This window comes from Capra hircus, chromosome 9 (genome assembly GCF_001704415.2).
Source record: "Capra hircus breed San Clemente chromosome 9, ASM170441v1, whole genome shotgun sequence".
In the NCBI taxonomy this organism is placed as follows: Eukaryota; Metazoa; Chordata; class Mammalia; order Artiodactyla; family Bovidae; genus Capra; species Capra hircus.
This window is the reverse complement of record NC_030816.1, coordinates 88,243,068-88,267,686: the sequence shown is the minus strand read 5'-3', so window position 1 is coordinate 88,267,686 and position 24,619 is coordinate 88,243,068. Positions and strand designations below refer to the sequence as shown.

The window sequence follows — 24,619 nt, the reverse complement described above, 5'->3', positions numbered from 1 at the left end:
ACGGAGCTCCTGCGGTTAGCGCTTCTGTGTGAAGTCAGCCCTCAGCTCATCCCGGGGGGCCTGGTGTGCGGTCATCACAGCTGGGAAACCATGTCCTGTCTGGTGCTGGGCCCACAGCACGGACTCCGGCCCGGAGGCAGGGTGGCTGGAGGGGCAGAGATGCCTCAGCGCGCGCTCCCCTCCGGGGCCACGGAAGGATCCTTTCCCTTGGACTGTCTGTTGACATGATGGTGCATTCACGTTTTCTTCTCCGTAGGCTCGCCCATCTGCCCTTGGGGTTGCTTTCTGTTTTGTTGGTTTGGAGCACATTTGGGCTTCTCCATAATCTCCAGTTGAAGTGGAGGACTTTTCCCAGAGGGGAGTTTCGGCTTATTTTCCTTGAGTAGGCATCTGTTCTTATAAAATACGGTGCTGTGTGTTCAACTCAGCAAGGGACATCCTGTGTTATCCTGTGCCCTGATGTCGGGAGGGATGGGTCTGCCCAGAGAAGCTGCTTCTCAGGCTGGGTGGGATCCACTGGACACCTCCACCCTGCCTTTTACAAACAAGCCAGCAAGGATGACTGGTCCAGCAGCATTCTGACTTGCAGCCATTGAGTTTTTGCAGGCCTCCTCCCACTAGCTTTCTCCTCTTTTTTTTTTAGCCCCGCAGTCATCTCTTCAGGTTTTTGCTGACATTATTTGAATTGTGTCATCTGAATAGTCATTTATTTTGCTTACTTATAAGACTAGCTATGTTTGTCACTAAATGTAAAATTTTGAAGATTTTCATCTAACTGTTGAGGAAAAAAAATTTTTTTTGATGTTTCCTCATTAAGTTTTTCCCAACACGATAATGTTTTCCAGTTCTGTAGAATGTTTCTCAGTTTATGTATCTGATCGCTTCCGAGAACAGAGGACTGCTGGAGTTGAGTATGCTTCCTCCCTCGCTTCCTCCAAGAGCTGGAACACTGCAGGACGTGAGCGTTCTCCTGGCATGTGTTGTCTTTGCTCTGTGAAACCCTGGAAGTTTATCCTGTAAACTGTGTGGCTCCTTGGTTCTTCCTCCCCCTGCCTTGCACGTGCACAGTAGCACAATATATTATATACTTGTCTGTGTTAAATCAAGTAGAAATAGTGCTGTTATTTCCAAGACCATATTCTCAACAGTGGGAGTGAGACTCTGAAGAAGACACACGGTGCTGATTTCACTCAACTTCTGTAGCTTGAACCAGGTGGACAGGGCCCTTCAAAACCCCTGCACTCACAGCCGTCTCATTCACTGGACAGGTGGACGAGCTGCTATGTCAGATTTTGTAGCTGATGGCATGGAGCTGGAGGTCCAGCTGGACGCATGGTGAAGGTCAGTAGTGGCAGAGAGAGTATGTCTTTATGGGAAGCAACAGAAGAAGAACAAAAAGGTGGTGGCAGGGGAGGCCTTCAGTCAGACTCCAAGGAGAGATCAGTACAAATGGCTGACCTTCCTCGCAAGTGTCACAAAGCAGAGAAGGGTGTCTTTAGGAAGAGGGAGTGAAGAAGCAGCCCCGAGCCTTAGGGGTCACCGTAACCTGGTCCTCGCGCCTGACTGCAGAGTCTCGTGGATTCTCGTGGATTTGGAACAGGAGATGCCCTGAAATGAAACCTGCAGCGTTTCAGTCTTCTGCGTCCCCGGAGAGGAAGCCTGCCTCTGCAGCAGTGAGAAGGACGACCCTGGAATCCGATGTCGTCTCCAGGGATGATCAACAGTCTCCAGCTTTCGAGCGGTTACCCTGCTTGGCTGCACCCTGCGGTTTTCACACTGCATTCCCTTCTACCCGCTTATTGGTAATAGAAGTAAACCTCAATTAATTAGTGCCATTTTGCAGTGAATGTGGAAATTTGGACAAACTTCTGTTAATGACACCTTTAAGTATAGCTTAGAGAAACTGCAAGAACCTGGTAGGTGTGAGAAAAGAAATTTTGAAATTACCCTTTGCACAGCCAAAGGCTAAGTGCCTAGATGGATCTCATGAAGATATATTTATGTATAAATTACTGTTGATATTTCAGGTTAGTAAGGACAAGTTACAAGCTTCAATTCTAGGTAGTCTTTCTCCAACAGTCTAACAGCCTGCCTGTTGCTCTGTCAGAATGATAGTTATGGGAATAATAACTTAATCTTGCGTCTGTATTGCTCTTCTGGTGTTCTTACCACCTTTTCCCATTTGTAACACTATTGGTCTCAAAATGGCCCTGAGGAGAACAGTAAAGAATTTAAAACCTCATTTAATAGATGAAAAACCTGTAGAGAAGGAGATTAGACTTCTAGTGTCTTTCCAGAACCAACATCATCATGCTATGAATTTAAATAAAATCTCCAGTTTCATATAATGTGTATATGCCAAAGTCTCCCAGCATTAAATCTTCCTCTTGTGACCCTGTGTATGCACACAGATTAAGGCCATTTTAAATGGAGTGTTTTGCTGACTAATCTTCAGACTTTTAATTTTGATGAACTATATGCTACAAACATTTAACCTGTAGCATACACCAAAAGCCTGATTAGTCTTGATAGATTATATAATTCATGGCATGCATTTCTCAGTGAAATAAAATTCTTTTTTTTTTTTTTCTCAGTTTCTCTCAGAGGAATTTTATTATTTGAATGAAATTCACAGACTGACCTCCAAGGGAAAATTAAATATATATATACTCTTACTTTATTCCTTGTTTGTTCGTACACCTTCAGAATTGGTTTGAAAGCGAAAGTGTTACTGGTCAGTCATGTCCGACTCTTTGTGACCGCATGCACTGTAGCCCACCAGGCTCCTCTGTCCATGGAATTCTCCAGGCAAGAATACCAGAGTGGGTTGCTTTTCCTTCTCCAGGGGATCTTCCTGACCCAGGGATGGAACCCATCAGCAGGCAGATTCTTTACCATCTGAGCCACCGGGGAAGCCTGTGTGTTTTGATCACTGGGAGATTCGGGATGCGCACGGCCCTCCGGGGACTTAGGAGCGTGACAGACGTGGCTTGGATTTCCAGCTCCACTGCTCCTTGCCTGTGCCCTGGTGAGCACGTCCTTCCGCTGAGTGTGAGCAAGTGAAATTTCATGTGAAAGAGGACAATGAAGGCTCACTGTTTTCACTGGATATGGCACGTTGTAAGCGGAAGGACTCAGAGATCATTGTATACTAGATAGAAAGCGCTCACCCCCACCTCCTGAGAAAGCGAAGAAGAAAGAACGCACGTGGACGAAGGAGAAACTGAGATGCTTCTGGAGTGAATCTCAAGGCTTGTCACTGCCGTCCAGGTGAGAGGTCCACAGCCTCCCCCGCTGGGCACTCTGAACTGCCACAGCTGGTGTGACCCTGGCTCTGGTCAAGTCCGCTTTGAAGTCATAGCTGTGTGTTTATCTCCTCGGCTGGACTGTACGTATCCAGCGAGAGGAGGGTGAGGGCCTGATCATTCACTTCGTTGTCTAAAGCAGAGGGTAATGTGCCCGGGTTCATGTTTTGTTTATATCAAATCAAGAGGAGTTATTATATATTATATTAATTCAAGTAAAAGACTGTCCAAACTAAGCTTCTGGGTGCAAAATATAGATTTATTTATTTTCGAACAAATTTTACGAAAGGGTTCGTAAGACCAATGGGCTTTGTTGTTTTACCTGCAAAGGTGCGGCATAATGTTACCTGATTTATCAGCATGCTCAGCAGGAGGAAAGGCCCTGAGCTTTGTTATATACCAGACTTCACAAGTGTCTTGCCTCACCTGGTGTTGCTCTGGCATGAATATGAATAAAAACAAACACTTTAACACTTGTGTCATAGTTATAAACCAGCTCTGCAGAATTAAGTCAAAGGAATCCACCTCCCGTTTTTCACAGATAATGGTAAATGTAGTAGGAAACTGGTCGTATTTGCTTTCTATCACAGCATTGGTCATGTTTGGAAATAGATTTCCATAAAGTTCATCCAACCTCAAGATGAGGTTAATCTGGTACAATTATCTGACATAACCCTGTAATTAATTCTTTACCACTCAAAAAATTGGACAGAAATATATTTGATTACATTTATAAATTTGTGCTCTAACACCCACATAAGAAATCATCTTGGAATCCCTAGATTTAGAAAAGAGTGTAATGCCCTGAGAACTGTAATTTCAGCACCAACAATTGGTTGCTAAATGTGACAAGATTGTAATCAACAGTCCTCAGAGGAAATTTTTAACAGCTTTAAGAGTTTCATTAGAGCCTCAGCTTCTCTTAATTTATATATCAGCATCTTTTTGTCTAGACCATACTCACTTTATGTCATTTAACATTACAATCAATGAATTAAACGAAGTGCAAAAATGTGTAAGGTGGGTGATATTTATAGGCCAGTGAGTTTACAGATGGGGTTGGTGCGCCTACTGGGTACAAAGATCCGGCTCCTGTGTGACTGAGTGTGGTAGGGAGGGCAGTGAATGTCCTTCCTGTTCTGTTTACTACAAAGAAACTGTTTACCAGAAGAAGCATCTGGATTCTATTGCTTCTTAATTCACCGTAGATCATGGGTGGAGTCTGGAACCACTTACGATGTAAGCGGCCTTACAGTATGGACAGGAAGTAAGGGTGACAAAAAAGCCTCCCCAGAGTTGAGAGGTTCACATTCAACATCCCTCCTAGAAAATTCTCTTGGGTCTTAATTCACACCCCGAAGTATCAGTTCAGTTCAGTTCAGTTCAGTTGTTCAGTCGTGTCTGACTTTTGTGACCCCAGGAATCGCAGCACACCAGCCCTCCCTGTCCATCACCAACTCCTGGAGTTCACTCAGACTCACGTCCATCGAGTCAGTGATGCCATCCAGCCATCTCATCCTCTGTCGTCCCCTTCTCCTGCCCCCAATCCCTCCCAGCATCAGAGTCTTTTCCAATGAGTCACCTCTTCGCATGAGGTGGCCAAAGTACTGGAGTTTCAGCTTTAGCATCATTCCTTCCAAAGAAATCCCAGGGCTGATCTCCTTCAGAATGGACTGGTTGGATCTCCTTGCAGTCCAAGGGACTCTCAAGAGTCTTCTCCAACACCACAGTTCAAAAGCATCAATTCTTTGGTGCTCAGCTTTCTTCACAGTCCAACTCTCACATCCATACATGAGTACTGGAAAAACCATAGCCTTTACTAGATGGACATTTGTTGACAAAGTAATGTCTCTGCTTTTGAATATGCTATCTAGGTTGGTCATAACTCTTCTTCCATGGAGTAAGCGTATCAGTTACCTTGAAGCAAAGGAAAAGCAATACAGTGTTTTCAAGTTAAGAAGTCACGAATTGGGGATGACATCATTTCCTACCAAACACTTAAATATTTTTGAAGCGTACTTTCCTAGCTCAAGGTTCAGAAGAAGTGATAGAATGCATGAAATCATCAGCCCTTCATACTAGAAGTCTGTCTCAGCCAGAGCAAGAAAGCCCTTGTATCTTTGTCCTCCTGTCCTGCCCAACAGAGGCCCAGTTCTAGTCCCTACAGTGCAAGGCAACACATTTTATTTTTGAATAGCTCAATAGAAAGTTCTTTATAATGAGTCAGTCTCTCTCTCCATATAATTCTTTTAATCTTCTACATTTAAAAATGTCTAATTGCTGGTTTGTATGGCATTCTTAATTTCTAAGACTACAGATGTTGTGCTTAGTTGCTCAGTCGTGTCTGACTCTTTTGCGACCCCGTGGACTGTAGCCCGCCAGGCTTCTCTGTCCATGGGCTTCTCCAGGCAAGAAAACTGGAGTGGGTTGCCACACCCTCCTCCAGGCGATCTTCCCAACCCAGGGACTGAAACCAGGTCTCCCGCTTTGCAAGCAGATTCTTTATCGTCTGAGCCACCAGGGAAGCCCGTGACTACAGATGGTCCCCAGTTTATCATGGTTTGGCTTTCAGTTTTCAGCTTTACAATCCTGTGGAAGTGATGCGTGTCCAGTAGAAACAGTACTCCCAGTTTTGAATCGTGATCTTTTCCAGGCAAGGGACCTGTGGTTTGCTCCTCTCTACTGATGCCGGGCAGTGGCAGTGAGCTACAGGTCCCGGTCAGCCACGATATCCCAAGGCTAAAAGGCCAATACGCTTCCAACTGTTCTGTTTTTCACTTTCAGAACTGTATTCAATAAATTTCACAAACTATTCAACACTTATTATAAAACAGGCTTTGTGTTAGATGATTAAGCCCAACTGTAAGCTAATGTATGTGTTCTGAGTATGTTTAAAGCCAGCTAGGCTAAGCCGTGGTGTTCAGTAGGCTAGGTATATTAAATATATTTTAGATTTAATAGTATTGTCCACTGATGATGGGTTTATGGGGAAAGCCCCGTTGTAAGTTGAGGAAGAGAGACGTTCCAGGAGATGGTACATGCTCTCCCTGTTATTTCTCTTTGCCAGTTTCAAGGCTCTGCATGAACACAGCCAGTGGCCTCCTTAGACCCTGGGACTGAGAACAGTAGTGCTTAAGTAGCCAGGCCAAAGCAGGGGATTTGTTGGTGTGGTCTTCCATTTTTTGAGCCTGGACTTGCTTTTATTCATCCTAGAATTGTATCACAACTCCCTGCCTCTTACCAGTCACATCAGGTCATCTGCTGAAATTCTGTGATGGAACCAAGGGCTACCTCTCCTGAGGACACTCACTTCCACTATATACTCTCGTGAGCTCAGTGTGTTGAGATCTCAACTGTTAGTTTAGTCCAGTTCAGTTTGGTGGCTCAGTCGTGACTGACTCTTTGCGACCCCATGAATCGCAGCACGCCAGGCCTCCCTGTCCATCACCAACTCCCGGAGTTTACTCAGACTCACGTGGCATTTGCATTATTTGGTCCATGTAAATATTCCTCACAGCTGAGCTGAATGGGGTACCTGAATTCCGTTTTTTACCTTGTATAACTTATTTTTCCTTTGCTTAGAATTAACCTTGTGTTTTTCTGTGTGCTTTATTTTTTAGCTATATCTTAGTTTGATTTCTTTTCCCCAAATGCTCTAACAAATTTGTCACAGCTAACAAGCCAGTTTCCAAATTTATCCCAAACACGTTTAGAGCACTCCACCAGCCCCGTGGTCTGTTCCCGTGGAGCACTCTCCCGGCACCTTCAGCTCTGGCCCACTGGAAGGGCCACATCTGTTGCACACTGTGGTCCTGGGAGCTGCTTTCATCAGCAACCTGGGCTGTGCCCGGGAACCCCCTCTACCTCGTGTTTCTCTTTTTGTTGGTTTGTGCCGTCACTTTGTCAGAACCCATTATCTAGTACCTTGCTGACAAAGGGTACCGGGAGTAAACATTGTGAGACTGTGTGTGTCTAAAGATTCTTTTTTCCTCCTTCCATTTTATTTCCAATGGATACAGAATTCCAGGTTGAAAACCTGTTTCCATCTGAGTTCTGGACGCTTTGCTCCACTGTCTTCTAGTGTCCGGTGAAGCTCTTGAGAAAGAGAACACCGTTCTCCCTCCTCCCCTTTGTCTGCGGCCTCTCCTTCTCTGGGAGCTCTTGCTTGCTGTTCTGGATCTCCGCTGGTGATAGACTTTGAAATGTTACCCTTAGTCCCTGTCCATGCTGTAATGCCACTTACACACTGACATCATAAGTGGTTCCAGACTCCATCCACACAAGCAATAGGATTGCTTTTTAATTCACTGTAGACCGTGGATGGTGTCTGGAACTCTGGGGAGGCATTTTTGGACTCTTTCTCTTGTCCCAGGCATGTGATATGTCAGACAGTTCAGAGACTTACTGGAAAAGGAAATGGAAACCCACTCCAGTATTCCTGCCTGGAGAATCCCAGGGACAGAGGAGCCTGGTGGACTGCAGTCCATGGGGTCACACAGAGTCGGGGTCTGTGTGACTGAACGACAAGAGCAGAGGCTTATATGCTTCAGTCCTGGGTTATTGTCCTTATTATTTCTTCTGTTTTTTTTTTTTCCTGTGTTGAATTCATCTTTATATATTTTTTTAATCTTTTCTCTTCTTTAGTTATTTTTGTATTTTTGTATTTTTTTCTACTTTCGAGAGTTTTTCAGTTTTTTTCCCTGAAATTCTCCACTGATTTTTACAGTTTTTAATGTTCTATTTTTCCAAGAACTCTTTACTGTTCTCCAGTTGTTCATTTTATAGCATTCCTTTTACCGTGAATGTAATATATTTTCTTCTGTCTCTGAGAGTATTATAGTGTTAAGAATTTTTTTTCCTCCTTGTGGTGTCTTTCTAAGGTTCTTTTAACTGCTCATGATTTTAGCTTCAGTCTTCCATGTTGGAAACCTTCCTTGACTATTGCATTATCCTTCATCATCCTTCCTACTTAAGAATGACACCTGAAAAGCAAATTGGCAGCTCCAGTGGAGTGAGAGGGATGTCAGAGATCGTGGTCTGGTGAGCTCTCTGTAGAGTGACTGCGCGGGGTGACCTCGCGTGTCAGTGCCGGAAGGTCTTGTCTCTGGCGTGGTCCGTTCTGGGGAAGAGCCCTCCTGTCTCCTGTCAGGGCAGGGTGGGCGCAGGAGTAGACACTGGAAGCGCATGTTCCAGCAGCCGCTTGGGAAGGGGCAGTTGGGGCAGTGGCGGGGCGCCTTACATTCAGAAATGCTGCTTCTTACTGTGTTCCTGTCGGTCTAGAGCCTCAGCTCTGCCCTCCTCTGTGTGTTGCGTTCTCCATCCTCTCCCCAGTGTGTCTGACTTCAGAGTCTCTCTGCTTTAGTTTGTCCCAAGAATAAATCCTTTGCTGCTTCTAGGGATGGGGGAAAGTGTCTGCAGGTCTGGACTCTCGAAGTAAGGCTATCAAACCAACCCCCTTGTATGAATCAATATCTAGTTTCTTTGAAATGTCTTCATCATGACTTCCGTCTGTAAATTATGGAGAATTGATAAGAGGACCTAAAAATCTTGCTGTGTTCGTGTTGGTGTGTCACTGAGAGTGGGAAAGACATTGCCATAAGCCTGGAGAGTAATTATAAAACATATGCGAGTCAGGGTTAGAACCTTAAGGAAATGCTTCACTGCGAGTGCAGAAGGCAAAGTTGGGCTTAAACAGTGACAGTTAAAGCATCTGGTGGAGCCAGGATAAATACATTGAATCCTCAAGTTAGACAGTGAGAGCATTTATTACTGTAAGTGTATCATAAACAGTCTTCTTTTCATATACTTATGTTAATGCATTTCTTCCAAGGATTTTGTTTCAGTGCTTGGTTTGGCAGAACGTGTACTAAAATTGGAACTTAGAGAAGAATAGCATGGCTTATGTGCAAGGATGACAAGTAAATTTCTGCTATATTTCACATTTTCAAAAAATTAACTCAAAATTTACCAAGGGCCTAACCATATATCAGTTTTCATTCCAATCCCAAAGAAAGGCAATGCCAAAGAATGCTCAAACTACCGCACAGTTGCACTCATCTCACATGCCAGTAAAGTAATGCTCAAAACTCTCCAAGCCAGGCTTTAGCAGTACGTGAACTGTGAACTTCCAGATGTTCAAGCTGGTTTTAGAAAAGGCAGAGGAACCAGGGATTAAATTGCCAACATCCGTTGGATCATGGAAAAAACAAGAGAGTTCCAGAAAAACGTCTATTTCTGCTGTATTGACTATGCCAAAGCCTTTGACTGTGTGGATCACAATAAACTGTGGAAAATTCTGAAAGAGATGGGAATACCAGACCACCTGACCCGCCTCTTGAGAGACCTATATGCAGGTCAGGAAGCAACAGTTAGACCTGGACATGGAACAACAGACTGGTTCCAAACAGGAAAAGGTGTACATCAAGGCTCTATATTGTCATCCTGCTTATTTAACTTCTATGCAGAGTACATCATGAGAAACGCTGGGCTGGAAGAAGCACAAGCTGGAATCAAGAGTGCCAGGAGAAATATCAATAACCTCAGATATGCAGATGACACCACCCTTATGGCAGAACTAAAAAGCCTCTTGATGAAAGTGAAAGAGGAGAGTGAAAAAGTTGGCTTAGAGCTCACCATCCAGAAAACGAAGATCATGGCATCTGGTCCCATCACTTCATGGGAAATAGATGGGGAAACAGTGGAAACAGTGGCAGACTTTATTTTGGTGGGGCTCCAAAATCACTGCAGATGGTGACTGCAGCCATGAAATTAAAAGATGCTTACTCCTTGGAAGAAAAGTTATGACCAACCTGGATGGCATATTCAAAAGCAGAGATATTACTTTGCCAACAAAGGTCCGTTTAGTCAAGGCTATGGTTTTTCCTGTGGTCATATATGAATGTGAGAGTTGGACTGTGAAGAAGGCTGAGTGCCGAAGAATTGATGCTTTTGAACTGTGGTGTTGGAGAAGACTCTTGAGAGTCCCTTGGACTGCAAGGAGATCCAACCAGTCCATTCTGAAGGAGATCAACCCTGGGTGTTCTATGGAGGGAATGATGCTAAAGCTGAAACTCCAGTACTTTGACCACCTCATGTGAAGAGTTGACTCATTGGAAAAGACTCTGATGCTGGGAGGAATTGGGGGCAGGAGGAGAAGGGGACTACAGAGGATCAGATGGCTGGATGGCATCACCGACTCAATGGACGTGAGTTTGAGTGAACTCTGGGAGATGGTGATGGACAGGGAGGCCTGGCGGGCTGCAATTCCTGGGGTCACAAAGAGTCAGACACGCCTGGGTGACTGAACTGAACTGAACTGAACTAACCATATAGGTTAAAACTATAAAACTCTTAAGAGAAAATAAAGAGAAAACTTTATGATCTTGGATTTACAGTGATTTCTTGGGTTTGATACCAAAAGCATTGATGACAATGAAAAAGGGATAATTGGACTTCATCAAAATTTGAAAGTTTTAATTTCAATTTGGGGCACAATAGACAGAGTAAAAAGGCAGCCCACCAAATGGGACAAAACATTTACAAATCATGTATCTGATAATGGATTGCTATGCAGACTATATAAAGCACACCTGCAACTCAACAACAACAAAAATCAATCTGATTAAAAAATGGACAAAAGACTTGAATAAACATTTCTCTGAGGAAGGCATACTAATGTTCAGTAAGCACATGAAAAGATGCTTAACATTAGGAAGCATTAGAGAAATACAGATCAAGACCAAAATGAGATACCACTTCACATCCCTCAGAATGATTGGTTTTTTTTTTATTATATAAAAAGGGAAAATAAGAAAAGAACAAGAGCTGCTAAGGATATAGAAATGTTGGACCCTTGTGCAATGTGGATGGGAATGTGAAATTTATCCTGCAGCAGTGGAAAATAGTGTGATGACTCTTCAAAAAATGAAATGCAGGATTATTATATGATCCAACAATTTCACTTCTGGAAGTATACCCAAGAGACATGAAGGCAGAGTTCAAAGAGATAGTTGTGCATGCCTATTTATGGTAGCATTATTCACAGTTGCCGAAAGGTAGAAGCAACCCAGGTGTCCATCAAGGGATGAATGGATGAAAGAATGTGGCTATATCCACTCAGTGGAATATTCTTCACCTTAAAGAGGCAGGGAATTCTGACACATACAGCAACATAGATGAAGCTTAGGCAATATGTTAAGTGAGATAAACTTAAGTTCAAAAGGACAAATACCGCATGATTCCACTTCAAGTTCCTAGAGTAGTCAGATTGACAGAGATGGAAAGTAGACCGGTGGTTCCCAGGGCTTGAAGTGGAAAGACTGGGGGGTAGCTTTCAGTGGGCCCAGAGCTTCAGTTTGGGAAGATGAAAAGACTTTTGGAGACAGACTGCGGTCATGTCTGTACAGCAAGGTGAGTGTGCTTAACACTTTGAAAGAGATCTGCCTTAGGCTGATGGAGCCTGGAGCTCGGCTTTAATAAGGAAAGAAGAAGCTGGTGACGGTAGGGATTTTTACACTTTGGACAGTGAACCAAACACTTTTAAAAGGTAAAAATGGTAAAGTTTTATGGTAAAATTGTAAAAGTTTGTGTGCGTATGCACCGAGATTTAAAAAATTTCAAGTCAGGAATAGCCATTAAAAAGAAAACATTTGCGTTCCCAGGTATTTCATCTTGCTCAGATGTTCAAAACCATCTTGAGTACCTCCTCTGTCTTAGTTTTCTTCTGTCTTCACCCATCGCTTCCTCTTTCCTAAATGCACAGAGACCTGTCTTCCCTCCTTCCCTGAGGCATCACATCTTCCTCCTCATCCAGTTCCCTCACACAGCGGCCAGGCTCTGCACCCTGACTACTCGTCCATAAACGTGAGTCCCTGTCGTCACCAGCTTCTCCTTCCTTTATTAAAGCCGAGCTCCAGGCTCCATCAGCCTAATACAGATCTCTTCCAGCACATGCTCCACGCAGGCCCCATCCTGGCCCATCTGCTTCGCATCTCCAAGCGTCCGCTCTTCTCAGAATGCCTGCCACCTCACCTCCACACCCTGCCCCGAGCGCTCCTGAAACTGCTTCCTGAGGCCTGGCCCTCTGAAAGCTGCTGACGGCCAGCGACAGTGCTGCTTCAACAGTCCTCATGGGCCACTGGGTCCTGCTCACCGGGACCCACCTCTCAGTGTGCCTACTGCTCGTGTTCCATCCTGAAACACCCCCTCTCGTGCCTTGCCCTGCCAGGTGCCTGGGCTCATTCAGAGAATAAAGGAAAATGGAGGAGCTGCTTTCGTAAAGCAGCCACGCTGTGAATTTCACAAACTGAGTCGATTGTAAATAAATTGTGCATTTTACAGTTGTGGAAATTTACCACCCCGGCCTCAGTGCCCCATTGTCAGAAGGACTCCCTGACTGTTGGTGGGTGCAGAGTGCAGGCCTGGCACCCGGGCACCTGGTTTCTGCAGTCTGGACGAGAGCACGCTCCGTGGTCTTCCCGCTAGAACTCTGCTCTTCCGAGGTTTGTCCTCCGCGGGTGAAGTTACTCTGTGGCCTCGTCCCTAAGCGGACAGCCTGCCATGGTCAAGGAGCCTGCGTTTCATCAACTCCCAGGAATGGTGTAGAGAAGGAAGGGAAACCTGAGTGCTCTGGTGGAAGAGGATAAGGCTTTTGTGCTAGTGACTCAGTCGTGCCCGACTCTTTGTGACCCCATGGACTGTAGCCCACCAGGCTCCTCTGTCCCTGGGATTCTCCAGGCACGAGTACTGGAGTGGGTTGCCATTTCCTTCTCCAGGATAAGGCTGGGTAGAAAGCAATTTGTAAGAGTAACCTGAGTGAGTCCAGAGTGGAGGACACAGGTGCTGGGAAATCAGGCTAGACCCCCGCAGTTTCAGAATGTAGAGAGAGGCTGCCCGGAGAGGACGCCCCCACTGTTCTAGAGCCATTGGATCATCCCTGCTTTCTGTTGGGCAGCTTTATCTTGTCTTCTTTCTGGGCCCTGATCCATCTGGCTGGCCTTGCATATGGCCAAGCTCTCACTCTCTGAAAGAGGCTTGGTGTGTTTACGTGTGTGTGCACGTGTGTGCATGTGTGAATGTGTGTGTCCTCGCTTGTCATGTCCCCCCCTTCCTCTCCTCTTGGAATCTGTTACTCCTCTGCAGGTCTCTTCTCCTTCAGGAAAACGTGGTCTTTTCAGTGGCTCCAAAACACAGCCTTCCTGGAATCCGCTGAATGGTTTATTTGGAGGGAAATGCCTAAATTCGAGATTGGCTTAAATTTAGATGATATTTATCAACGCACATGCGGCTTCTGCTGGCTGATTGTCAAGTCTGTGTGCGGCATGTTGTCTAAGACTAATGTTTTTCATCTTATTTTTAAAAACTTTAAATGCTGGTTTTCATCTATATAAAAATGGGACTGCTTATCTCAGAAATGTTTGTCACGTGCGTGTCCCTCAGCCTCTCCCGGTTTGAGCACTCGGTGCCGTTTCACGCCCTCTCAGTCTCTCTGCTGCCCCCTGTCCTCAGGGCCACCAGCCTCTGCCGCTTTGAGCCCATCCCCACCCCTGCCCTGTGCCCACAGCCCACGTGTGGGCCTGGGCTTCTGCCAAGGGCGGATCACCCTGATGGTCTGGCCCCAGAGCTCCCAGTCTCTGCTCATCTGAGCTTTGCAGGGAAGAGCAGTTGCCCCGGGTGCTCTGTTGACCTACCTGCTGGGCTGGGGCGTCACTGGCCCAGCGCGGCACCCCCTGTGCTCACACACACATCTTCTTGTGTGCCCATCGCTTGTGTGCAGAACAGTAACTCTCTGCAGCCCCCAGCCCGGGACTGAATCCAGATGGTCACAGCAGACTCCTGAACGTGTCAATCAGTGAATTGCTCTCAAAGGCCCCAGAGGTCCCCTCTGTGATCCAGTTCCTGTTTCCCCTAGTCTGACAACCAGCTTGTCTGTGCCTATAGCGCAGTCCTGGAAACTGTCCCAGCGGCAGGCAGGGAGCGTCCTGGTCAGGGCAGGGAGGTGTTGCCTGCCCCACCTGTCTCAGCTTTTCAGGAGAAGGGCACCTCCTGCTGACCCCTGATGTCCTGCATTGACAGTCTTCATGGTTAGTCTTAGTCACTGTCTATTCCTCTTATTTTAGAAAGAAACTTGGGCTCTGGTCTTTTAGACACAGGTATCATTAGAATGTCCTGAAATTTTAAAGGAACATATGTGATCTATTATGGGCTTCCCAGGTGCTGCCTACCAGTGCAGGAGGCATAAGAGATGTGGGTTCAATCCCTGGATCAGGAAGATCCCCACGAAGGAGGGCATGGCAGCCCACTCCAGGATTCTTGTTTGGAGGATCTCATGGACAGAGGAGCCTGGCGGGCTACAGTCCATGGGGTTGCAAAGAGTCAGACACAACGGAGTGACTTAGCATGCGTGCACATACACATGATCTGTTACACCACACAAGCCTGGAGACTGGAGGGGCCAGGAAAGGCAAAGCTGGGGATGCCCCATGCCCAGCCCTGCCCTGCCTGCTAGTTCATGTTGCTCCCACCCTGTGGGCTCTTGGCAGTTGGGGGTCCCATGAAATAGGCAGTACTCATGACCCTGCATTGAGCCCATAACGTGACTCTGGTATGAGGCGTGTAATGTTACCTGTCTGTGCTGCGTGGGAAATACTGAAGCTCAGACTAGGTTGCTAGTCGTCCGACTCCAGCATTTGCTCCATTCTGTGTTTTCGTTTCCACACAACTCTAATTACTCAAAATGTTATGCTGGTGGTTTCACGGGTGCATACATATATCCCGATTTATCCAAGTGCTGTGTTTAAATATGGGCAGCTTAGGTGTCAGTTATGCCTTCGTGAAGCTGTCTTAAAATAATTCATATGTATAAATGTCTATTACATATCAGAAGCCCTCCTTTCACCAATAAAACATTCTAGAATCTGTACGTAGGACTTAAAAATTCCTTACAGTTGAGTGTTGTATGATTTTTCACTTCAGACACCTGTGGCCTCGGCTTTCTTGTTAGTTATTTATATGTGAAAGGTAAGAATAGCAAGCCAGAGGCCCACGGACGCTACACGCACACGTGTCTTAACACCTGAGGCCTAGCTCTCCCCCAGGTCCCCTCCCTGCTGCGAACGGCGTGGAGAGGGCGGGGCTGGCCGCTGGAGGACGGCGGTTCGGTGTGCTTCTGGGCTTGTTTGCCCCCATGTCTCTTTGTCTTCAGTCCCCTTTGCTCCACTCCTCAGTCCTTGGTTTTTTCCCAGCACGCAGTGCCCAGGTCTGCTGCCCGTGCTCTTCAGTGGCCCCCAGCTCCTTCATGGTCTTGCTGAAGCACCGGGCCCCTGAGGTCTGGCTCTAGAAAAGTGCTCTCCAGCCTTGTTACCTGTGATGGCGGTCAGTGGCTCGGCTCTGGCCTGTGGAAATGCCGGGGCCGAGGGCAGCTCCCACTGGATAACTGGACCTCTGTCCCATCCCTACCTCTCTAGAAAGCCATTCCGATTGCAAATGAGAGATGAATCTACTTCTTCTAATTGACTTTCAAGAAAAGGCCAAACCTTTATTACTAAAAATCATATTTACTGTAACGAGTTACTTTCAACAGCAGAAGAGCTGAAGTTGCAAACTCCCTCAAGCCACTTTGGTATTTTTCAAAGCCAGCAGGTTCTTAATAGAGGATGCCCCTGGGACCCAGTAGTTAGAGCTGAGCCAAGGGAAAGGGAAAGGGAAAGTGTGTTGCTCAGCCTCGCCCAACTCGTTGTGATCCCGTGGACTGCAGCCCACCTGGCTCCTCTGTCCATAGAATTCTCTGGGCAAGAATGCTGGAGTGGATAGCCATGCCCTTCTCCAGGGGATCTTCCCAACCTAGGGATCGAACCCACATCTCCTGCATTGCAGGCAGATTCTTTACTGTCTGAGCCACCAGGGAGTGAAGGGTACAGGGCACTTTTCCTGTCTCCCCCTCCCCAGGTACGTTATAGATGAAGTAACTCTCAGGCCAAGCCTTGCAGCTGAGACAGACCTTTGTCAGGGAGTGGGCCCAGAGGCACACAAAGACAGTCATCTGCCTGTGGTTGGAGACTTTCCGGGAGGGCCCCATTCCTGGTTGTGGTGGCATGTTTCACTGGGGTGTGTGTGTGTGTGTGTGTGTGTGTGTGTGTGTGTGTGTGTGTGTGCTCAGTCTCTCAGTTGTGGTTGACTCTTTGCAACCCCCTGGACCATAGCCACAGGCGCCTCTGTCCTTGAAATTTTCCAGGCGAGAATACTGGAGCAGGTCGCCACGCCCTCCTCCCGGGGCTCTTCCGCACCCAGGGACGGAACCCGCATCCCTGGCGTCTCCTGTCCTGGCAGGCAGACTGTTTACCACTGCACACCTGGAAGTCCCATGGCTCGCTGGTCGTCGACATTAACGCCGCCTCCTCCTTCTCTCCAGCCAGCTGCCTCCCCTTCACACTGAAGAGCGGGAGCAGAGGACCCGCTTTGCTGACCCTGAGAAGCAGGACAGACCCCCAGGAGCAGATGAGCCATGAACCAGCGGAAGGCGGCCTGGACGCCTGCGATGCCTCAGGTACAAAGAAAGGCCTGCTGTGACGCCCCCCCCAGCCCGTCTCCCCCTTCTCTGAGAACCCCTCTTCATCGAGCAGGGGCTTCGTGGACAGTGGCCAAAAACGCTGTGCACGACTGGGGGAGACGTGGGGATGGTGGGTGTTAGCGTGGCTCCCGGGAATGCAGGCAGAAAATTCCTGACACTGGAATTTTCTAGAACACCTGTGTGGCTTCCAGCTCTTTCACTTGTTTTCCCACGTTTGAGGTCTGTTTGACCACTGTGCTTGCTCTTTATCTCTTCGATCTTTAAGGTTAGGTCAGGCATGCTCTTGACTGAGTAGACAGCGCCAGTGCTGGTGCTGCGGGAACCGACGGGTTGTGAGAAGCTGTGTGGTGGGTGAGCTCGTGGCACCGGCTGGGGTCTCCTAGGGAAGTGCCGGGTCCCAGTGAGGAGTGAGCCCTGTGGCCTCTGGAACCTGGGAAGTGGAGGTGCGCCTGCGGAGGCTACGGGGGCGGGAGGCCAGGCGGGCAGTGGCCAGAGGCCGAGAAAGGGGGCGCCTTTCGAGGAGAAAGCCAGCAGGTGACAAAGGGCCTGGAGAGCGGAGGGCAGGGCTGGGCACCGTGGGCCCCGCTTGGACCTGGGGGAAAGCTGTTCCAAGCGGGGCCAGGCCGGGGGCTGTCGGGGCAGGTCCAGGCAGAATGAGGGGCTGACGGGGCCAGGCTGGGGGGCTGACGGGGGTGGGCTTAGGCGGAACGGGGTGCTGAGGCGGGGAGGGGGCCCCAGGCAGAATGGGAGGCTGATGGGGGCAGGCTGGGGGGCTGACGCCGGCGGGCCCAGGCTGAATGGTGGGCACGGAAGGCAGCAGGCGTGGAGCACTCTTGCCGTGGGGTTTGCTTCGTAGAACAAGGAGGTAGGATGATAAGCTGTCAGGGAGGTGGGGTCAGAAAGGTTTGTTTACTCTTAATTTATTTTAACATGGGGCCGGGCAGAGTGACTGAACCCTCTCCCTCTCCGCAAATGCGGTCATCCTCCAGCCAGGTGGAGATTGCCTCCGATCTATAGAAGTCTCCAGAGCAAGATCAGTACTTTCCCTTCAGCCTTAATCATAGGAGAAAGGCTGCTTATCCCACCAGTCAAGATGCCTCGAAGAAAAATCAGTGCCAGCTAGCTGCAGACAGTTAGACACACACACACACACACACACACACATGCATAGTCAAGTCTAATGTCAGTGGAAACCAGTAACAGCGTCTTTACATTATTGAGTAGCCACTTGCCCTCTGTGGCTACTGTAATTTAAATTCATCAAAGGTCAATGAAATTAAAAATTCAGTTTCTCAATCACACCACCACATTCGCAGTGCTCAGTGGCCGCACGTGGTGAGCGGCTACTTAGAGAAGAGTGCAGAAGCAGACTGTTTCCACAGCACATTCTGGGGCCAGGCTGCTGAGAGGTCTCCCACAAAGGCCTGTGTGAAACAGTGAAAGTGTTAGTCACTCAGTCATATCCAACTCTTTGTGACTCTATGGACAGTATGTAGCCTGCTAGGCTCCTCTAATCCATGGAATTCTCTAGGCAAGAATACCGGAGCGAGTGGGTTGCCACTTCCTTCTCCAGGAGTTCTTCCCGACCCAGGGACTGAACCCAAGTCTCCTGAATTGCAGGCAGATTCTTTACCGTTTGAGCCACCAGGGAAGCCTAAAGAAAAATTAGCCTGGAAGAAGAGAAAATATTCACTGGAAAAGGGAGCAAAGCAAGCTGAAAAGGGATTTGTCAATCCCGAATGAGAAACAGCGAAAGCCGTACCATACACTGGAAGATTTAGGAACAGGAACTCTTAGGTTGCCCGTGTGAATTGCAGAGGTGAACCCCAAATCAACAGCTCTTAATACTAACCAGTTTATTGTAACAGAAGAAAATTGAACACAAAAAATCGGTAAAAATATAATAAAGACAACTCCAACAATAATACTTCAACTTTTTGCTTGTAATTCAATTATTCGAAACTCAGTACAGGATTCCCTAGAAGCCGAGACTGTGTGATGATCCACAGGGGAGCTTCCTGTCCTCCACCCTGGGGCACCCTGAAGCACAGGGCTTATTAGCACATTCTGTGTGACTCTGGAGGCTCAGGGAGGCTAGCTTCCTCAAGGGACACCTCGCAGTCCGGGCTCCGCGCGCTCTCTGGGACGTCGGTGGGCAGGGGCCCTGACCAGGGTCTGGGCGCCTTGAGACTTGGTTCTGAGCAGAGAGGAGGGGTCTGTGCAACCCCGTTTTGGAGCAGAATCAGCAGGGCTGGGGAGCCACTGTGCAGCCTGGGGCAACCTGGCTCAGGGGCCGGCGATCCAGCCATGGTGTTTGCTCATGACATCTGTGAGCACCATTTCAGCTGCGTGTGGCGTCAAACAGGATTTCCTGGGCTTCTGCCCCAGCAATTCCCATAATTTTAAGGCTGCTGTTTCCATAGAGAAATATTTCGTGTTTTAAACAATTGAGTTGAAATAAACTTTTGAATTTCAACTTTTATGTGTTAGCATTCCTAGTTAGGATTACAGTGTTAGCATTTGTCAAAGGCTTAAGCAAATTCTGAACTACTTACTCTGATAGGGATAGCCCTGGGGTTAAGTCTAAGAATAGTTTCTCAACATTTTAAAACTCTTTTGAACAATTTGCTTTTCTTGAATGAAATGATGTAAAATTGTCATGCGTGAGTCTTTTTCTCTCTAAAGTCTTCATGGTGAATGAACATCAGATTTTAATATTTTAAATATACTTTCATCAGGTAATGAGAACTAATTCTCTACCACAGTTTCTTTCCTCTTTTAGTCATGGCTACCATGAAGCTTCTAGAAGGATGGATTGATTTAATCATAGTCTTTGAAGTTTTAAGGGGAGGAAGGTTTAACACTGAGGCTAAAGAGAGTTATTGGGATCAAGTGAGAGAACAGGGTGGAGGTTGGAGGGGACAGGGCCTCTGGATCTGACTCTGGTTCAAGCCCTGTTCTCAGCCAAGAAGGATGAGACACTGGTCTTTGTCAGTTACCCTACATAAATAAGTATTCAGTTCAATTGTTCAACTGTATCTGATTCTGTGTGACCCCATGGACTGCAGCATGCCAGGCTTCCCTGCCCATCACCAACTCCCGGAGCCAACTCAAACTCATGGCATCGGTGATGCCGTCCAACAATCTCATCCTCTTTTGTCCCCTTCTCCTCCTGCCTTCAATCTTTCCCAGCATCAGGGTCTTTTCCAGTGAGTCGGTTCTTTGCATCAGGTAGCCAAAGTATTGGAATTTCAGCTTTAACATCAGTCCTTCCAAAGAATATTCAGGACTGATTTCCTTTAGGATTGACAGGTTGGATCTCCTTGCAGTCCAAGGGACTCTCAAGAGTCTTCTCCAACACCACAGTTCAAAAGCATCAAATACGTATTCATGTTGGGTAATTGACTGCCATCTCAAGTAGTTATCAGAGGACCAGTTGACTTGTAACGATGACAATCTCTTTCTAGTAACTAGAATCTTCCTGTCTGTAATCCATGGAAACCTCTTTCCTGATACTGAGATGTCTAGGAAGCCAAAATAGCAGTGAGGAGTGTGCTTAGGGATGCAGAGTGAAGGTACAGGGCGGTGGCATCTTGAAGGACGCTTCCCTAGACCCTGGTAACATCACCCGGTGCACCTGGTGCCCCACTGAGAACATTGTCTGGTGACGGGGATGCTCCTGTTCTGAGACTTTTTTTTTCCCCTCCCTACAAAGCTGAGCACCACTCGAGTGGGCTTTTCTGAAACCACTGCGCCATGTCAGCCGCCCGTCTGTCCACATCTTTCCGGATGTCTTTGTCACCAGTGTTGTTAGAGTGCTGCACGAGGAGGAGGCTGGCCGTCCCACGGGGAGGAAAGGCATCCTGTCGCCTCCGCGTCCCAGGAGGACTGCAGCGTGCCTGCCTCCTTCTCGGGCCACTGTGTCACTGTTCTAGTCAATCTCAACGCTTTTTGGAGGTGGGGAACTCACATGGTAAATGCAAACTCCTGAGACTATCAATGTTTAAATGAAGGGTTCCTCATTAGCAAATGATTTTTTTATTTTGCAATATTGTATTGGTTTTGCCATACATCAACATGAATCCGCCATGGCTGTACATGTGTTCCCCATCCTGAACCCCCCCTCCCTCCTCCCTCCCAGCACCATCCCTCTGGGTCATCCCAGTGCATCCCAGCCCCAAGCATCCTGTATCCTGCATTGAACTTGGACTGGCGATTAGTTTCTTATATGATATTATACCTGTTTCAATGCCATTCTCCCAAATCATCCCACCCTCTCCCTGTCCCACAGAGTCCGAAAGACTGTTCTAGATATCTGTGTCTCTTTTGCTGTCTCGCATACAGGGTTATCATTACCATCTTTCTAAATTCCATTTGTATGTGTTAGTATACTGTATTGGTGTTTTTCTTTCTGGCTTACTTCACTCTGTATAATCGGCTCCAGTTTCATCCACCTCATTAGAACTGATTCAAATGTATTCTTTTTAATGGCTGAGTAATACTCCATTGTGTATATGCACCACAACTTTCTTATCCATTCATCTGCTGATGGACATCTAGGTTGCTTCCATGTCCTGGCTATTATAAACAGTGCTGCAATGAACATTGGGGTACACGTGTCTCTTTCAATTCTGGTTTCCTCAGTGTGTATGCCAGCAGTGGGATTGCTGGGTCATAAGGCAGTTCTGTTTCCAGTTTTTTAAGGAATCTCCACACTGTTCGCCATAGTGGCTGGACTAGTTTGCATTCCCACCAACAGTGATTTTTAGTTATCATCTTAGTAATCCACAGGCGGTTGTGATATTTCTAAAGTCATGAGGCATATTTTTAAAAAACATACCCCATATTTTACCTTTTATCAAAATTGTTTAGTACATAAATTTTGATAGCCATCTTTTATATCAAAAGATCAAAACCCAAAAATTGTGTGTAAATATTTTCCAGCTGAAGATCTACTTACTGTCAGTTGTGTTTGAAATCACTCAATTCTATAACAACAGATTATCTGAATAAGTTCTTGAGTTCGTGGACTCTGCCTCACCACCCCAAAAAGCATTTTTTAGAAGAGTACTCTGCTTTTGGCATCATGTGCGGTGCTCCGGGAACATGGTGAAGCCTAAAGCTATCTCTGTACTTTGGAAGGTTTTTTATTTGAAATGTTGCAAGAATTCCTGAGTCCTGTCCTCATGGCTCTATCAGGAGCTGTGGGGTGCTCCCTGGCATCTGGGTGGAGGACAGGCGGGGGCCAATGAGAACTGGAGTGCTGGGCGCTGGTGATGCAGGAGAAGCCACTTGCTGCAGCGTCAGGATTGCACTTGCCCATGAGGACGGCGGGGTCCACAGTGAAAAGAGGATGATGGCTGAAAGGAGGTGATCTGGAAAGCAGAGTCAGAGACGAGGAGGAGAGGAGGTCCCGGACGTTTGCTGTAATTGTATACTTCGTTGTGGACTGCTATCAACTGATGATGGAATTAATTTCTTCTATTTTTCTACAGTATGACTTTTTCCCCTTGACCAAAAATGTGTGAGGGCTTCCCTAGTAGCTCAGCTGGTAAAGAATCCGCCTGCAGTGCAGGAGATTCCAGCTCATTTCCTGGGTTGGGAAGATCTGTTGGAGAAGGGGTAGGCTACCCACTCCAGTATTCTTAGGCTTCCTTGGTGGCTCAGCTGGTAAAGAATCTGCGTGCAATGTGGGAGACTTGGTTTCGATCCCTGGGTTTGGAAGATCCTCTGAAGAGGGAAAGGCTACCCACTCCAGTATTCTGGCTGGGAGAAGTCTATGAACTACACAGTTCATGGGGTCAAAAAGAGTCAACAGGACTGGGTGACTTTCACTCAATCAGTCAAAAACATAAAATGATCAGGTGTATTATGCTCTTTTGTTCAGTCGCTCAGTCCTGTCCGACTCTTTGCAACCCCATGGACTACAGCACACCAGGCTTCCTTGTCCATCACTATCTCCTGGAGTTTTGCTCAAACTCATGTCCATTGAGTCAGTGATACTATCTAACTATCTCATCCTCTGTTGCCCTTATCTCCTCTTGCCCTTAATCTTTCCCAGCATAAGGGTCTTTTTGAATGAGTCAACTCTTCGCATCGATGGCCAAAGTATTAGAGCTTCAGCTTCAGCATCAGTCCTTCCAATGAATATTCAGGGCTGCACTTCACGACAAATCAGTTCAGTTCAGTTCAGTCACTCAGTCGTGTCCGACTCTTTGCGACCCCATGAATCGCAGCACACTAGGCCTCCCTGTCCATCACCATCTCCCGGAGTTCACTCAGACTCACGTCCATCGAGTCCGTGATGCCATCCAGCCATCTCAGCCTCGGTCGTCCCCTTCTCCTCCTGCCCCCAATTCCTCCCAGCATCAGAGTCTTTTCCAATGAGTCAACTCTTCGCATTAGGTGTCCGAAGTACTGTAGCTTCAGCTTTAGCATCATTCCTTCCAAAGAAATCCCAGGGTTGATCTCCTTCAGAATGGACTGGTTGGATCTCCTTGCAGTCCAAGGGACTCTCAAGAGTCTTCTCCAACACCACAGTTCAAACGCATCAATTCTTCGGCGCTCAGCCTTCTTCACAGTCCAACTCTCACATCCATACATGACCACAGGAAAAACCATAGCCTTGACTAGACGGACCTTTGTTGGCAAAGTAATATCTCTGCTTTTGAATATACTATCTAGGTTGGTCATAACTTTTCTTCCAAGGAGTAAGCGTCTTTTAATTTCATGGCTGTAGTCACCATCTGCAGTGATTTTGGAGCCCAAAAAAATAAAGTCTGACACGGTTTCCACTGTTTCCCCATCTATTTTCCATGAAGTGATGGGACCAGATGCCATGATCTTCGTTTTCTGAATGTTGAGCTTTAAGCCAACTTTTTCACTCTCCTCTTTCACTTTCATCAAGAGGCTTTTTAGCTCCTCTTCACTTTCTGCCATAAGGGTGGTGTCATCTGCATATCTGAGGTTATTGATATTTCTCCCGGCAATCTTGATTCCAGCTTGTGTTTCTTCCAGTCCAGCGTTTCTCATGATGGACTCTGCATAGAAGTTAAATAAGCAGGGTAACAATATACAGCCTTGACGTACTCCTTTTCCTATTTGGAACCAGTCTGTTGTTCCATGTCTAGTTCTAACTGTTGCTTCCTGACCTGCATACAGATTTCTCAAAAGGCAGGTCAGGTGGTCTGGTATTCCCATCTCTTTCAGAATTTTCCACAGTTTATTGTGATCCACACAGTCAAAGGCTTTGGCATAGTCAATAAAGCAGAAATAGATATTTTTCTGGAACTCTCTTGCTTTTTCCATGATCCAGCGGATGTTGGCAATTTGATCTCTGGTTCCTCTGCCTTTTCTAAAACCAGCTTGAACATCTGGAAGTTCACAGTTCACGTATTGCTGAAGCCTGGCTTGGAGAGTTTTGAGCATTACTTTACTGGCATGTGAGATGAGTGCAATTGTGCGGTAGTTTGAGCATTCTTTGGCAATGCCTTTCTTTGGAATTGGAATGAAAACTGACCTTTTCCAGTCCTGTGGCCACTGCTGAGTTTTCCAAATTTGCTGGCATATTGAGTGCAGCACTTTCAGTTTGAAATAGCTCCACTGGAATTCCATCACCTCCACTAGCTTTGTTCATAGTGATGCTTTCTAAGGCCCACTTGACTTCACATTCCAGGATGTCTGGCTCTAGATTAGTGATCACATCATCATGATTATCTCGGTCGTGAAGATCTTTTTTGTACAGTTC

The 24,619-nt window shown here is 46.9% G+C and overlaps 1 protein-coding gene across 1 annotated transcript in view; it reads left to right on the top strand.

Annotated features, from left to right (window-relative positions):
- The window catches only part of PDE10A (phosphodiesterase 10A), a 777,492-nt gene that overhangs the window by 243,153 nt on the left and 509,720 nt on the right, over positions 1–24,619 (top strand). The window contains exon 2 of the mRNA XM_013966645.2: positions 16,714–16,848. Coding sequence (XP_013822099.1) covers positions 16,800–16,848 — 49 coding nt within the window. The 5' untranslated portion in view covers positions 16,714–16,799. The remainder of the gene's footprint in view (positions 1–16,713; positions 16,849–24,619) is intronic.